The 17263-nt window shown below is 44.8% G+C and overlaps 1 protein-coding gene across 3 annotated transcripts in view; it reads left to right on the top strand.

The window, feature by feature from the left end:
• The window catches only part of Prom1 (prominin 1), a 150038-nt gene extending 135034 nt beyond the window's left edge, over positions 1 to 15004 (top strand). For all 3 annotated transcript variants that reach the window (XR_013092142.2, XM_076864400.2, XM_076864399.2), the window contains 2 exons: positions 13348 to 13386; positions 13947 to 15004. Coding sequence is in view for 2 of the 3 variants with exons in the window: in XM_076864400.2 (XP_076720515.2) it covers positions 13348 to 13369 (22 nt within the window). In the remaining variant the exon portion in view is untranslated. The remainder of the gene's footprint in view (positions 1 to 13347; positions 13387 to 13946) is intronic.
• Positions 15005 to 17263: the final 2259 nt, after the last annotated feature.

Here is a 17263-nt window from a genome sequence, read left to right as displayed (position 1 = left end):
CCAGTTTTCACCTATGTCCCTGCACATGGGAAGACTTGCTAACTCTTGGATTTCATTTACTGCACTTAAAGGGAAAACGATAATGATAGGAAACAGGAAAAGCCCTAGGAGATGTTCATAAATGACTGCCTCTTCCCACTTGCTGGTGGGTGTTTCATCCTGGGTTGTTAAGGCAGAAATTCACAATCAGTGACTCCCACCCATTTGTACTAAAGACCACTGAGGACGATTGTGTAGTGATTCTGAGGGTAATGCACATTTGAAGGAGATGCCTTTGGGAAGGACCTAGCCCCTCACACTCCTGTGAAGGGCAGAAGCAGAGTGTGTTGGTCTTGGAAGTCCCAGGCTCTTCTGAGGTTTCTGTATTCCATATTCTGTGTGCAGCCCCACAGCAAGTTGGCAGGCTTTGTTTCAAGGAGAAAAAAATAGCACAGACTAACTGTCCCTCCTCAGGTTTCCCTGGGGCACCTTCTGTGGTAGCATTTGAAGCAGGGCTGGTTTTCCATCCAGAACAGCCCACCTTTCAGGGGGAGTCCTGGTAGGTGTCCTGGCCAGTCTGCTCTTCTGGGAGCAGTAAGGAAGGAACAGAAAGTTTCAGGTTAGTGGAGTTGATTTATTTCCAGAATGTGAGGAAGCAACATCTCAGAAGCTCTAGGAACATATGGATTCATTTCTGCCCCAAGGAGAACCTCATTGGGGGCTCTGGGGTCCAAGTTGGGGTAAATCCTGTTGAGCTCTTGTGTCATTATGCAAGGACTGTGGCGTTTCCTGGATCCTAGTGTCCTTTTTTTTTTTTTTAAGCTACATTTTTTTATTATTAGTTGTTCAAAACATTACAAAGCTCTTGACATATCATATTTTATACATTTGATTCAAGCGGATTATGAACTCCCATTTTTACCCCGTATACAGATTGCAGAATCACATCAGTTACACATCCACTTTTTTACATACTGCCATACTAGTGTATGTTGTATTCTGCTACATTTTTTAAGAGAAGCCGTATGGCAGTCAAAAGCTAAAGATTTTTTTTTTATTTTTAATTTATTACAAGTTTTTCTTTTTTCTAAAATTGACTTGCTATTACTAACATCAGCCCCATTTATTTTATATTGTTACCTGTGGGTCCCAAGGTATCTCTGTAACTTGATTTGGTGGCTTGGAGTCATGGGAAACACATTTAATTTTACATAGATAACAATTTTTAAAAAGTGATTTTGTAGTCAAATCTTTCGTGCATACATAATATGCAGCCTTGGCTATTAAAATGTAAATAGGACCAACTCTATTGCAAATGCTGTGAAGTTTGACGAAACCCAAGACTTTCAGAGTTGCAGAAAACATGTCACTCACAGTTAAGAAGCCCGCAGAACCAGGAATGTCTTATTGTCTATTAATATTTCTCCATTGTTTCAATTGATTTCTCAGTTATAAGTCTATCAAACAAATCCACTTCAAACAAAGTCACTTGAAAAATTCTCAGTAAACCTTGACATAAACAGTCTTTAGTGTAAAAGGAGACAATAGGATCTCTGCTCACTTAGGGTTGTGAGGTCCTAGGGTAAAATATTCAGCCTTTGACAACATAAGCCCTTGCTTGAGGGTTTCTGGTTCATGACAGTAATGACAATCTCATGGGTCAATGCACACAGAAGGTACCCAGCCCTCTAGGAAAATCCTTCTGCAGGTCAGGCTAATATAAGGTCAGGAACAGTTTGATCATTGGTTCGTGAGGAGCCTCCCAGGAAAAGTCTCCTGAAGGGGAACCATGCAGCTTCTGAGTGGCCAAGTCAGTCTCAAGTCCTTCACCCTCCCCTCCTCTGTCATCTTGGTTATTTCTTACACACACACACACACACACACACACACTCACACACACACACACACACACACACGAGGATCCTCCATGGGCTCTGTGTCTGGTGATCTCGTGGGTTTCGTGTCCATGTCACTCATCTGGTCATCCTGTCTCTCTGGAATGGGCACTGTATCATCCATGTTGGACTACAAATGTGGGGGGTGTGGCTGTAGAGCTGTAATACTCACAAGACAATTAGTAATTTTGTCTCTCCATTTTGTATTTTATAGTGATGAAACTGAACCCACGGAAACGTAAGCCTTTTTTTAAAAAAAACACGTATCTATACATGGTATGGGGGAGGATTGTATAATCCTATGATGGCCTTTAAAGTTATATTAATAACATCTTTATATTTCATAAAAATAATAGATACTTCTAGATAAAAATAAAATGTGACACCTCTTAAAAAGAGGACATTGAAGGCATTAAGAAATAGTCGTTGACCAAATGAGTATTTTACATGTTAAAATTACTAACCCATAAATAAGTCATTTCATCTTTGGAATATGCATACTTAACAAATTACCACTTACCTTTTGTGACCCATACATTGTCTTTGTGATCCATGATATACACATTTCATCTTAGAGATAACACAGTGTTTTCAGTGTCATTTATTTTTGTTACACTATAGAAAATGGTAATAGAAAACATTCATATGGTATTCACAATCCTGTTATGACAAGGTCAAGAAAAATCTAGAAGTGCATGTGTGTCCCGTAGTGAACCTTGTCTTCCCATGTAGATCATCTGAGCTCTCTGCATGCTCTTGATGCCCTGCATTTCTCTCTGCCTTATACTCTGGCAATGACTAGCTCCAATCTTGACCTACATAGCATTTCATGATACTATAAGTTTGAAATTTCAGTGAAATTTCAAAATGTTACGCAACTGAAATTTAGTTTTATCCTAAAATGCTACGTATAACTTCAGATCATTATGGTTTAAATGCATGCACACTTTAGCATTTCTCTGCATTAAACTAAGTGCTTACTGTCTTCCAGATTTACCCTTCTTCCCTTCTCTCATCCATTCTTCTTTTTTCTAATAAATTATGGTCAAACAGAAAAGTACCTCCAACCTCTTCTCCAAAATCTTTTGAAGAATTCACATTTCCTGGACGTAAGGCACTTTCTGAGAACCTGGACATTCACTAAGTAACTCTGAGCATTACCTGCCAATTGACCTCTTCTGGTGTCCACTAAAACTTGTCATGTACCTGTCAACCAGGGGGCCTATCTGCTGAGGAGTGGGGCCAAGAAAAGCAAAGTCCTGCAGGGCAGCAGGGAGCCTTCCTAGTTAGTGGATGCAGTCTTTCTCAGGTCCACACAGCTGTTCATTGGCAACCCCCCCCCCCAAGAGATACCTGAGGTGCAAAGGAGTGAATGTAACATCATGTGCAGGGGGATCCATCTTCTCTGAGAAGCCTACACCCCACATGGGACAATCCAGTTAAATGGTCACCATGTTCAGAGGAGCCCCTGGCATGAACTGCCATTAAGAGTATGTGTAGATAAATATATGCTCCTGGCAAGTGCATCCTTATCTTATCACTGTGGCCTATAACAGCTGATGCTCTAGCTTTGTCAGACCTCAAAAGGAACAGAACCAGAAAGGTATTTGTCTCTTCAGAAGGGGGGAAGTTTTACCCAACTTACAATATAGAATATCACAAACATTGCCAAACTTTTCAATTTAATTTGCTATTTAAGGGGAAGGAAATGGTATTTGTGTATCCAGGCAAAATACTCTAAACAAGATCCCTTACAAACAAGAGAAATTTCTTCCTCATGGTTCTGGAGGTGGCAAGTGCTAGACCAGGTGCTGTCAGGTTCACTGGGTTGTTCATAGACGCTGCCCCTCCCCGTGTCTCACCCAGGTGAAGGAGTGAGCCAGCTCATTGGGGTTGCTTGTCTTAAACTCGTCCCCAAAGGCTTCGACCTCCTAGTGCCATCCTCCTGGTGACTAGGATTTCAACTTATGAATATTAGAGGGACACAAGCATTCAGACCAAAGCAAAAGTAATAATAACAACAACAAAGGAACAATAAGGTTTCAAATTTCAAATTGACTTCATGTCATTTGCTGCCTCTAGGATAAGGTGGATGTGTGTTGGATTTGGTTGCTGGAGTGCTAGGTTGTGAGAGATTTGAAGATTGATCCAAGGGTCACTTAGCTCAGTCTCCTCCAGGCAGAGTAGACAGGGCTGTGGCCTGCCTCATACACATCTCCCGTTTCATAGGGTAGCATGCTAGGAGGGCATCTTGTACTTATGGACTGAAATCTCAAGGTCAAAGGAGAGTTCTCAACTATCTCTCTTGCCCCAACATCAGTTCTTCCAGGACTCTGAATTTGTAGAATTGATTTCTGGTCTTGCCTTCTGTTTGTGAGGTCTGCAGGTGTCCTCTATGTACCAAGAATTGTCATTGAGTTGGCTTACAGAATTCTAGCAAGACAGGCAAGCCTGGGAGAGAAGTGTGCTGAGGGTCAGGTCTTCTGGTGGCAATGCTGAGGTGGAGTTTGGGATGCGAGGTGTTTGAAGAGAAGTCCAGGTGGACCTTCTGAAGCCTCAGTCCTCTGAAGCAATTATGCCCTGCCAAGAGTTGCCTTCATTGGGCTAAATGGAGACTTTTTGCCCCACCTCTCTAGCTACTTGGATCTGGGCTGCCCAGGAAAGACAAAGCCCTTGGGCAGTGCAATTGGCAGCAGAGCAGGCCCTGAGAACTCTGGCAGCAGGAGGCCCTCTGCTGACCATGCCCCCCACTGCTGATGGCAAGTTCCTTGGGAATCTGGAAGGTAGAGCATTATGGCTTCCAGAGGAGTAGGAGGCTTGGGAGAGTTTGTTGCATCTAGGATTTCTTTGCAATCAAAAGGGAGGGTCAAGTTGGACTTGGTCATGCATGCCTGTAGTCCTAGTGACTTTGGAGGCTGAGGCACGAGGATCACAAGTTCAGTCAGTCTCAGCAACTCAGCAAGGCCCTAAGCAAATAGTGAGACCCTGTCTCAAAATTAAATAAAAGAAAGAAAAAATAAAGAAATAAGTCATTTTGCAAGTTGATAACATAGGCTTTGAGGTCCTAGAAACCTCTTAGCACACTAACATTGCCATAAACCCTTTGCCATTTAGAAATGAGTGTGAAAGCCATAGACATTCACTAACTCCTGCTCTCAGACCTGAGTGCTAGAATAGGCACCTGTGTGCCATCACCCATCCTGTCATGGCCCTGTCTGAGTCCTTTGCTACATATGCTTTCCAACACCTGCCTCCAGTATAGATAAGACAACACCTGAACCCCATTCGATTTGCAGGTGCACCCCACGTGAGTACTGAACACTGACAGCTTAAGAGGTGTGTGTGAGTGTCCTTCTTACCAGTTTTTCCCATGTCCCTGCACATGAGAAGACTTGCTAACTCTTGGATTTCATTTACTGTACAAAAATGGAAAACGATAATGATAGGAAACAGGAAAAGCCCTAGGAGATGTTCAGAAATGACTGCCTCTTCCCACTTGCTGGTGGGCGTTTCGTCCTGGCTTGTTAAGGCAGAAATTCACAATCAGTGACTCCCACCCAGTTGTACTAAAGACCACTGAGGACGATTCTGTAGTGATTCTGGGTGTAATACACATGTGAAGGAGTTGCCTTTGGGAAGGACCTAGCCCCTCACACTCCTGTGAAGGGCAGAAGCAGAGGGTGTTGGTCTTGGAAGTCCCAGGCTCTTCTGAGGTTTCTGTATTCTATATTCTGTGTGCAGCCCCACAGCAGGTTGACATTTGTTTCTAGGAGTGAAAAACGGCACAGACTAACTGCCCCCCCTCAGGTTTCCCTGGGGCACCTTCTGTGGTAGCATTTGAAGCAGGGCTGGTTTTCCGTCCAGAACAGCCCTCCTTGCAGGGACTCCTGGTAGGAGTCCTGGCCAGTCTGCTCTTCTGAGGACAGTAAGGAAGGAACAGAAAGTTTCAGATTAGTGGAGTTGATTTATTTCCCGGAGGTGAGGAAGCAACTTCTGAGACTTTCTAGGAATGTAGGGATTCATATCTGCGCCACTGAGACCCTCCTTAAGGCTTCTGGGGTCCGAGTGAGGGTAAATTATGTTGAGCTTTCTTGTGTCATTATGGAAGTCCTATGGCATTTCCCGGAGCCTCAGTGTCCTTATGTGTAAAAGGAGACAATAAGATCCCTGCTCACCCCTTTGACAGTGTAAGCGCTTGCTTGAGTGTTTCTGGTTCATTCGATTTGCAGGTGCACTCCACGTGAGTACAATCTCATTGGTCAGTGCACACAGAAGGTACCCAGCCGTCTAGGAAAATCCTTCAGCAGGTCAGGCTAATACAAAGTCAGGAGCAGTTCAAACATTGGTTCCTGAGGAGCCCCCCAGGAAAAGTCTCCTGAAAGGGGAACCATGCAGCTTCTGAGTGGCCAAGTCTCATCGCCTTCCCCTGCCCCTCCGTCCCCTGTCATCTTTGTTACTTCTCTCTCTCTCTCTCTCTCTCTCTCTCTCTCTCTCTCACACACACACACACACACACACACTCACACACACACGTAGTCCACCATAGGCTCGTGTCTGGTGATCTCCTGGGTTTCATGCCCATGTCTCTCATCTCCTCAACCTGTCTCTCTGGAATGTGTACTAAGAACATTATATTGGGAGGTGTAACTGAAGAGCCGTAATAGTCATAAGAAAATTAGTAATATTGTCTCTCCTTTTTGTATTTTATAGTGGTGCATCTGGAAGCAAAAAAATGTAAGCCTTTTTTAAAAAAATATATATTAATACATGAGATTGAGGAGGATTTTATTATTGTATGATGTACTTTAAAGCTAAATTAATAACATCTTTAAATGACATAGGAATATTAGATACATCTAGGTAAAAATAAATTGTGACACCTCTTAAAAAAGGACTGGCACATAGAAGGAGCTCAAGAAACACTCATTTACTGAATGAGTACTTCACATAATAAAATTATAAAATCATGAAGAAGTTATTTCCATATTTGGAATCTGCATATTTAACAAATTGTCACATACTTTTTGTGAGTCATACGTTGTCTTTGTGATCCATGATATAAACACTTCATATTAGAGATATCATGATGTCATTGGTGTCACTTATTTTTGTTACAGTATGAAAAATGGTAATAGTGGTTATCATAAAGATCATTGGTGTAGTGTTCACAATCCTGTTATGACAAGGTCAAAAAGTCTGGAAGTGCATGTGTGTCCCGTGGTGACCCTTCTCACCCTCTGTAGATATCCTGAACTCTCTGCATGCTCTTGATGCCCTGCACTTCTCTCTGAGTCATATTTTGTCAATGGCTAGCTCCAATCTTGACCTACGTAGCATTTCATGATGCCATAAGTTTGAAATTTCAGTGACTTCTTAGCAACAGAAAGGTGAAACAAGTAAAATTTGGTGTCATCCTAAAATGCTAAGTGTAACTCCAGATCATTATGGTTTAAATGCATGCACACTTTAGCATTTCTCTAAACAAACTAAGTGCTTACTGTCTTCCAGATTTACCCTTCTTCCCTTCTCTCATCCATTCTTCTTTTTTCTAATAAACTATGGTCAACCAGAAAAGGACCTCCAACCTCTCCTCCAAAATCAGATCACAAACTTATATTTTCTGGACATAAGCCACTTTCCGTGAACCTGGACATTCACTGAGTAACTCTGACCTGCCAGGTGTCCTCTTCTGAGACTCCACTAAAACTTGAGATGTACCTGACAACTAGGGGCCCTGTCTGCTGAGAAGAAGTGGGGCCAGGATAAGGAAGGGCCAGCAGGCATCAGGGAGCCCTCCTACTTAGTGGATGTGGTCAAGTCCACACAGCTGACCCCAAACCAGTGTTCTTTGCCCCCCCCATAAGAGGTACCTCAGGTGCAAAGGAGTGAGTCTAAATTCAGTGTATAGGGGGATTCACCTTCTCTGGAAGCCTACACTTCACATGGGACAATCTAATTAAAAGTTCACCATGTTCAGAGGAGCCCCCAGCATGAGCTCCCACTAAGAGTTTATATAGAAAAAAATATTTACCAAATATATAATCCTAGCATCCTTATTTTAATCAGTGTTGCCTAGTAACAACTAATGCTCTACCTTTCTCAGATCTCAAAAGGAACAGATATAGAAAGGTATTTGTCTCTTCAGAATGGTGAAAGGTTTACCCAGTTTACAATATTGAATATGACAAAAATTTCCAAACTTTTCAATTTAATTTGCCATTTAAAGGGAAGGAAATTGTATTTGTGTATTCAGGCAAATGCTATAAACAAGATCGTTTACAAACATGAGAAATTTCTTCCTCACGGTTCTGGAGGTGGAAAGTGCTAGACCAGGTGATGTTCATAGACATGCCCCTCCCTGTGTCTCACCCAGGTGAAGGGTGAGCCAGCTCACTGGGGTTGCTTGTCCTAAACTAGTCCCCAATGGCCTCCATCTCCTAGTGCCATCCTCCTGTTGATTAGGATCTCAACTTATGAATATTAGGGGGACATAACTTTCAGATCAAAGCAAAAGTGATAATAATAATAATAATAAAACAAAAAGGTTTCAAAATGTCAAATTGACTTCATGTCATTTGCTGCCTCTAGGATAAGGTGGATGTGTGTTGGATTTGGTTGCTGGAGTGCTAGGTTGTGAGAGATGTGAAGATTGATTCAAGGGTCACTTAGCTCAGTCTCCTCCAGGCAAAGAGACAGGGCTGTGGCCTGCCTCATACACATCTCCCGTTTCATAGGGTAGCATGCTAGGAGGGCATCTTATACTTATGGACTGAAATTTTAAGGTCAAAGGAGAGTTCTCAACTATCTCTCTTGCCCCAACATCAGTTCTTCTAGGACTTTCTGAATTTGTAGAATTGGTTTCTGGTCTTGCCTCCTGTTTGCGAGGTCTGCAGGTGTCCTCTCTGTACCAGGAAGTGTCATTGAGTTGGCTTAGAGGATTCTAGCAAGACAGGCAAGCCTGGGAGTGAAGTGTGCTGAGGGTCGGGTCTCCTGGGGGCAATGCTGAGGTGGAGTTTGGGATGCGAGGTGTTTGAAGAGAAGTCCAGGTGGACCTTCTGAAGCCTCAGTCCTCTGGAGCAAATATGCCCTGCCAAGAGTTGCCTTCACTGGGCAAAATGGAGACTTTGTGCCCCAACTCTCTAGCCACTTTGATGTGGGCTGTCCAGGAAAGACAAAGCCCTTGGGCAGTGCAATTGGCAGCAGAGCAGGCCCTGAGAACTCTGGCAGCAGGAGGCCCTCTGCTGACCATGCGCCCCACTGCTGATGGCAAGTTCCTTGGGAATGTGGAAGGTACAACATTATGGCTTCCTGAGGAGTAGGAGGCTTGGGAGAGTTTGTTGCATTCAGGATTCCTTTGCAATTGAAAGGGAGGGTCAGGTTGTGCTTGGTGGTGCATGCCTGTAGTCCTAGTGACTTGGGAGTCTGAGGCAGGAGGATCACAAGTTCAGCCAGTCTCGGCAATTCAGCAAGGCCCCAAGCAAATAGTGAGACCCTGTCTCAAAATTAAATAAAAAGAAAGAAAAAAAGAGGATCATTTTGCAAGTTGATAACATAGACTTTGAGGTCCTAGAAACCTCTCAGGACACTAACATTGCCATGGACCCTTTGCCATTTAGAAGTGATTGTCAAAGCCATAGACATTCACTAACTCCTGGTCTCAGAGCTGAAAATAGGCAGGTGCCTGTCATCACCCATCCTGTCATGCATGGCCTTGTCTGAGCCTTTGCTACATAGGCAAACCAAAACCTGCCTCTGGCATAAATAAGACAACACCCGAGGCCCTATTTGATGTGTAGCGGCACCCCACATGAGTACTCAACACTGAGGGCTTGAGAGGTGTGTGTGAGTGTCCTTCTTACCAGTTTTTACCCATGTCCCTGCACATGGGAAGACTTGCTAACTCTTGGATTTCTTTTACTGTACAAAAAGGGAAAACGATAATGATAGGAAACAGGAAAAGCCCTAGGAGATGTTCAGAAATGACTGCCTCTTCCCACTTGCTGGTGGGTGTTTCATCCTGGGTTGTTAAGGCAGAAATTCACAATCAGTGACTCCCACCCAGTTGTACTAAAGACCACTGAGGACGATTCTGTAGTGATTCTGGGTGTAATGCACATGTGAAGGAGTTGCCTTTGGGAAGGACCTAGCCCCTCACACTCCTGTGAAGGGCAGAAGCAGAGGGTGTTGGTGTTGGAAGTCCCAGGCTCTTCTGAGGTTTCTGTATTCTATATTCTGTGTGCAGCCCCACAGCAGGTTGACAGGCTTTGTTTCAAGGAGAGAATAATAGCACAGACTAACTGCCCCCCCTCAGGTTTCCCTGGGGCACCTTCTGTGGTAGCTGTGGAAGCAGGGCTGGTTTTCCATCCAGAACAGCCCACCCTGCAGGGGAGTCCTGGTAGGTCTCCTGGCCAGTCTGCTCTTCTAGGGGCAGTAAAGAAAGGAACAGAAAATTTCAGGTTAGTGGAGTTGATTTATTTCCAGAATGTGAGGAAGCAACATCTCAGAAGCTCTTGGAACATAGGGATTCATTTCTGCCCCACCAAGACTCTTCTTGATGGCTCTGGGGTCCGTGTTGGGGTAATTCTTGTTACACAGTCTTGTGTCATTATGGAAGTCCTATGGCATTTCCTGGAGTCTCAGTGTCCTTATGTGTAAAAGGAGACAATAAGATCCCTGCTCACTTAGGGTTGTGAGGTCACAAGCTTTAAAATATTCAGCCTTCGACAGTGGAAGCCCTTGCTTGAGGGTTTCTGGTTTATGACAGTCATGACAGTCTCATCTTCATGTTATACTGATATTTCTGATGGAACCCAGAGGTGTTCAGAAGATAAATGTCCATCCTGTTATCAAGCCAGGGCCACTTAGCTTATGGGCTTACACAGGTGGGGAGGGGGCTTCAGATTCCATGGGAGACCCCACTGGGTCTTCCATTCGGTTTAACCTGAGCCCCTTGTACCTTCCTATTGCTGTTGGGTTCCATGAACTCTCACACCAAAAGATTTCAAATGCTGCCACATCTCATGACAAAACCAGGTTTGGGAACCAATCAGTCAGTGCATGGATAAGGTGCCCAGCCCTCTAGGAAAATCCTTCAGCAGGTCAGGCTAATACAAAGTCAGGAGCAGCGCGACCATTGGTTTGTGAGGAGCCTCCCAGGAAAAGTCTCCTGAAGGGGAACCATGCAGTTCTGAGTGGCCAAGTTAGTCTCAATGCCTTCACCCTCCCCTCCCTCCCCTGTCATCTTGGTTATTTCACACACACACACACACACACACACGCCCTTTCTCTCCTATTAGTTCACTGCATGCTCTGTGGCTGGTCGTTTGCTTCTGTCTGAAGAAAGAGGCAACAAGTCCCCCGGGAGCCTGGAGAAGCCTGGCATTGCCTCCAGGGAGATGCTTCTACCTCCCACACAAGTGCCCCCCACAGGGGGAGGCGTTGAGGGGTTTATTTCCCTGACTTCTGTATATTTTTTTTTTATTATTTTTTTTTGGTGGAGACAAATCTATTCTATCTAGTTCTGCCTGAGAGATTAGGAGAAAAAAATTGCTCCTTTCTGTTCCACAATGTCTCCAGGGTAGCGGCATGCGTTGGCCTAGCAGCCCTGGGCTTCGGGTCAGGCCATCTGCCCTGCTTTATCCTGCACAGTCCTCTGAGCCTTTCACAGCCGCCCCCCATTTTCAGGAGGACTTGGGGATATAAACACTAGGCCCCAGGTCCCACGCCAGTCGGAGGCCAGCTAGGGTCTGAGCTCTTCTTTCTCCTGTTCTCCCAAAGGCCAGGGCAGTAGTTAGGTTCCCTAGGCAGAAGTGGAAAGACACAGAGAAGTTGACAGAAAAAGGGATAAGAAAGAGGCAAATGGTACCTCAAAGTTCAGTTTCTCTGGAAAAGAGATAAATCTGGGTTTCAGATGAACGTTTCACTTTGTAATGTTTGAAAGAGGCATGTTGAGAAAAAACCCAGCACAGGTAGAGGCGCTCCCGTGGACTGTGGCCTTCTCCTTGCTGAAGCTGTGAATGTGCTCTTCCTGCAGCCCAGTGCTGCAGCAGGAAGGAGCAGAGGGGACCCCAGTGACACTGAGGGAGCAGCAGCCACCCCTCACTGCACGTGCTTTGACCGCCCTGGCCTAGTGGAAAGTGCATGGGGCCCTTTGGCTGTGTGATGCTCCAGGCCTTGGGGCCACAGGGCCAAGCGGATTCTGTCTACTGGCTGCCTCTTATCTGTGGGTCGGGCTCCCAGAGCCCTGTGTTGATTGCGATCTGGAGCGTGAATCCACACTAACTTGACGCATGCCACCTCGGCGTGGTGCTTGCTCTGGGAGACTCGTGCCCTGCTGTCATTCCTTGGCTTCTGTTATTATTTTATTAGGGTGAGTGCCCAAGAGGTTGTAGTTCACAGCCTGAATTCTCATAGCCTCCAGCTGTCCCATCCAAGGACCTATTGTCCCTTTCACATCAGAAGCTTCCAGAATTAGTTCCAATTGCTTGAATTGGTTCATGTTGCTTGTTACCTGGTTCTGAAGTCTCCTGAACACCCTCTTTTCCAAGGTAGGGTGAGTTGTTTGGTCTAGAGTTCCTTAGAGAGGGCATGGCTAGGCAGAAGACCCAGTAGGTCAGTTTGTGTGCCCAGCACCCCTCTGCTCAGGAGGGCACCTCTTTAGAGATGATCTCAGAGCCCACTGGCCTTCATAGTGTTCAGCCCAGGGCCTGATGCTGTGGGCCAAAGCAGGACCCTGAGCAGGCTCCTGCCTGTACCCTTCCACAGGGACCCCTGAGCCCTTCAATAGAGCCTTCATGTTTATTAAATGCATAAGAAAAAGAAAAGACACACAGGAGTAAGTGGATGTGGCTTCTAAAGTTAAATGATGACTTTGGAGGAATGCCTGCCCTGCAGGGGCTTTGACACCCCACTGCTCTTCCCCTCTTTCCTGGGGGTCTCCGCAGCACTGAGTGCTGATGTGCCTAGCACATCCTGCAGGGTCCAAAGGGCTGTGATGCCCTAAGTCACGGGGGGTGGGAGTGGGATCCAAACTGAAGGGAGTTTGTGGTCTCCCCTCGCACACCCTCGCACACCCTCGCGCACCCTCACGCACCCTGTTCTGGTTGTCAAGGCCGTGATTGTGGAGACAGGATAGTGTAGGACGACTGTTAACCAGAGCCGGTAAGGACGTGCACCATCTGGACTCGCAGGTGGGCACATCTGGCCACACGTGGTAACAGGGCCCCTGAAGAACTCCTGTCTTCTGGCCCTTGCAGCTGGGCTTCTGCTGCTCCTGGTGGGTGGTCCTTCTGCTGTGGGGTCTGGTTTCTGCTGGTCTGGTATTTTGGACACATGTTCCCAATGACCCTTACCCGTTCCAGCCTCAGTTCTGCTGGTCCGTCTCTCTCTATATCTCCTCAGCCAGATGATGACGCCGCCCAGGGCCTGGCCTGCAAGTGTTATATTTATGTATTTTTTTTTTTTTGTCTTTTAGCTCATTACAATATTATTTCTGAGGTTGAAATCGCTTGAGGTAAGTTTGATGCTTTCATGTAAAATAATTTATAGTACTATAGTTTTTTTTTTAGATTATTAAAACATAGATCATCTTAAGTGAAAAATCTAGGTCAATTTTGGGTTAGACAGTTTGATTTTGCATATATATGTATACCTTTATTATAACGACTCTACATGACTGTGTCATATATGGTCCTGTGTATGTATGTATACATACAAAAACACAGACATGATGGTTGTATATTTATCATAATAAAATTTTTTTCTTATAGTAAAAATAAATTCCTAGGTATTTATGCACTAACCATGTACCTTGTTCTTTAGATATGTTTATATTTTAAATATGAAAATATTTTATATTGTTTTACAACAAACATTTCTGTGATCATTTGGTTTTAAAAAAAAAATAATTCAGAAACTAAAATGATGGGTCAGGACAAATAAGGTTGGACAGGACAATGGCCTCTAGAACCAGTTGTCCCTGGAGTCTTGTAGGAATCATTTAGGATGATGTGTTCGTGGTCTCTTGGCCAGGGAAAAGCCAGATTCTGAAATTTTGTCTGACCTTTGTTTCAGCATCAAGACACACAACGTGGAAGGAATGAGACTGTTGGTAAATCTGGGTCTGCGAGAACTTTCCAAATTCAGGAGGAGCTCTGGTGGCAACACAGTGACTCAAGGGGACTTCTTGGTCTCTGGGTAGAGCTTTGTTAGGAATGAAAACAGTCACGTTCCTAGTCCATGTGTCCATCACTATTCAAGGATAATCTTCCCTCCTGTTTATTATTTTTTTAATACTGAATTTCTATTTAGATATCATACCATATGGGTTTGGACACATTTCTGGGTCAAACAGTCCATCCGATATTAATACTGAGATTCTAATTTACTCGCGTAGGTAGAGTGTGCTGGACACATACAGTTACAAAAAATGTGTATTTTGTGTATAGTAGATTGTATATACACCTTTACCACAGCTAGGGTTTTTATAAACAAATGAGTATTGTAAGGTTTTTCTTCTAAATGAGCTTACTATCGGGTCAGTGTTGATTTATTGGTGCTGTTGAAAATAATCCGTTTTCGCTAAAAGTATGTGAAACCTACAGCATGTCCTTCACCTAGGATTTGCTTCCACTTTGTCAATGATTGCTCACGATGTTTGGGAACAGAATACAAAAGCAGTCCCAGAGTACCCCCACTCTATTGTAGTAACAAGTTCAAAACAGAGAGATTTTGAGAGAAGGAATGCTGTTTGGCAGAGGGTGGAGCTGTTTGAACAGATGCCAAGTGCAGTGTACACTTAATCTTCTGATTCAGGATGAGAATTATCTGGATGCCATCTGATTATTGTGAGAGGGGACTCTGAAGCGAAACAGGGGAAGACCCTGTCATGGTTCTTAGGTTTTTGGTGTCCAACATGAATAAAGCCTTCATGCTTGGTCCTTAGAAATATATGAAAGCATGTGTCAGTATCTGTTTGTTTGGGGTTATTCACATTGTCTTTGCCTTTTTCAAAAGTGATCGGCAATGAAATACTGTCAAACCAAAGTAGCAGTGATGTCATGCATGACCTTCAAGATGTGGGCTTTGTACCAGGTCTTTTGAGTAAAGATCACTGTCCTGATTTATTTCAATAAAAGGGGGCTTGGAAATTGCAGTCTGTGTGTTCCTTCCTTGAGTATACCCAGACACTGTCAAATTCTAGGTGATGAAACGTGGTTTCTGTTTAATCCACTACTTTCCCATCCCCAAAGTGCCCACAGTACAGAGAGAAAGCACCCCAGTTCCTCAAAGTCAGCTGCCTTTCAGGTCCTTGGTTTTACAGATCTAAAATGACTATTTCTTAGATAACCGTCTAAGCAGCAATATCCACATTCAGATCACTCACAGCTATACATACACTTCTAAATATCTGTGTGCACAAATGGGATTTTTGTTAAACTATGCACAAGAGGCCGGATAGTGGAGAGTTCTTTTAGAGGAAATCATCCCTTGTTTTCTTAAAACCTAATTTTTATATCCCACATTAAAAAGTTTCGATTATTTAAACAACTGATTGTAATACACCACGGCTCAAGTCTTGCACCTTTCATCGTGTGCTTTCCATTACCTTCTACTGCCAAACACACTAGTGGTGGGATCTGGTCCTAAAGATCCCATCTTTTCCTCAGCCCCAGAAACATCCTCTCGTTTTCTCTCTCCTTCTCCCCTTTGCAAATAATTTTCATGAAAGAATTCCCAATGCATCTCTAATCACCGGCTCACCTCCATTGGTTCAGCCGCTGTGAAATGGCTTCTATCCCACACTCCATTCATTCCTTGGAGAGGACTTTGTGGACCACTGGTAAAGATACCAACATCTTTTGAGGCTCCCAAAGGAACCCTCTGTCTTCCTGGGCTTTACTCTGTTCTCCATACGCTCATCTTCTTTCCTGTCCTTAAATTTAGTTGATGTTCCCAGATTTTCTCCTGGTCCACCGCCCCCCCCCCCCCCCGTCTCCCTGGACAATTTTATCCACCCTCACGGTTCACCTGCCTCTCCTAGTCCTCATGATGCTCATCCTTGGTCACAAGGATGAGCAGCCACCGGTCCACGGCACATCTCCACCTGATATGCCTTAACCCACAGGTCCACAGTCTTTCCCTGTGAAGGGACAGGCAGTCACTGTGTTGGGCTTCCTGGGCCACGTGGTCTGCATGGAGCTCTGTCGTACACAGACATGGCCCATCAACAATCTGTGAGTGAGTGGACCTGGCTGAGTTCTAAAAAAGTGTTCCAAAGCCAGGCCACAGGCCACAGGCCTCTGACCCCTGCTTTAAACCACTACCCTTTCCTCCACTTTCTGACTCCTGCTTTTCCTTGACTTGTTACACCCTCACTGCCCTTGAGCCAGAGTTGACCTAATCTGCTGTCTCTCTCCCTTCCTCCCACCCTTGGTCACCAAGGTTTGTTCTCTGTTCCTACAGCGTCTCTCTTCTTACTATGTTCTTACTATGTTCATAGTTTCTCTTGGTTAGTGTGACGTTCTCCCCTTTAGGCTTCCAGCCCCCTGAGTTTGGCTGGATTTAAGGGGGTGCCTGGATGGGGACTACATTTCCCAGCCTCCTTTGCAATTCAGTGAGTTCAGTATTAGGTTAGGTTGGTGGCAAGTGAATCAAGTATCAAACAAAGATGCTTATGCTGGACTTGTTCCACTGCAAATGGCCATACTGGTCAGATCTTAGAAGTCAGAAGTTAAATTTGAAGAACTGCCTGGCACAAACCTGAAAGATCAGTTTATGAGCGAAGGGGGCCTTTTGTTATAGCAGCTCACCTGCACTACTTCCCCAGGGACTGCACTCGCTTGCCTGCTGCTCTCCCTCTGTACAGCTTTGCCCCAGTGCCTGTCTTTTCTTAATATGCAATTGTATCATCTCATGATGCAAATCTGATCCTGCATTCCCTACTTAAAGATGGAAAATCAAAAAGGACAGAAGTCTTTGCTTTTCAGAGGATTAAGGCAGGATGAAGTGATGGAATTACAGAAGAGCTTCTCAACATTGGATGGTCAGGAACTTCAGCTACGAAGGTTGCAGGCAGAAAGGAACCAGGCAGGTAGTAATCAGCAGAAACAGGTTGTCAGGCAATGGGCACACGTAGTAGTGCTGAGGCCTTCAGGCCTGCCGTGTTCCAAGAGGCAAGAGGGAGAAGAGCACAAGTGAGCTTTTTTCTAGTAAGTTCCCACTGCAGGGACAAATCAAAGTCCTTAAGAATCTGGAAGAGATGGGTCATATCAGGGCAGCTGGAAGGGATGCTCTGCCTAATACCATTGTAGGTGGGTCAAGTGAACACCTGCCCTTGTCTGCGGACGGGGCACAGTCTGGCTGGAGCACCATGCATGCCAAGGTTCCCA

The sequence above is a fragment of the Callospermophilus lateralis genome, chromosome 8 (genome assembly GCF_048772815.1).
Source record: "Callospermophilus lateralis isolate mCalLat2 chromosome 8, mCalLat2.hap1, whole genome shotgun sequence".
Taxonomy (NCBI): Eukaryota; Metazoa; Chordata; class Mammalia; order Rodentia; family Sciuridae; genus Callospermophilus; species Callospermophilus lateralis.
Note: the sequence above shows the minus strand (reverse complement) of the source record. Positions and strands in the feature narration are given on the sequence as shown.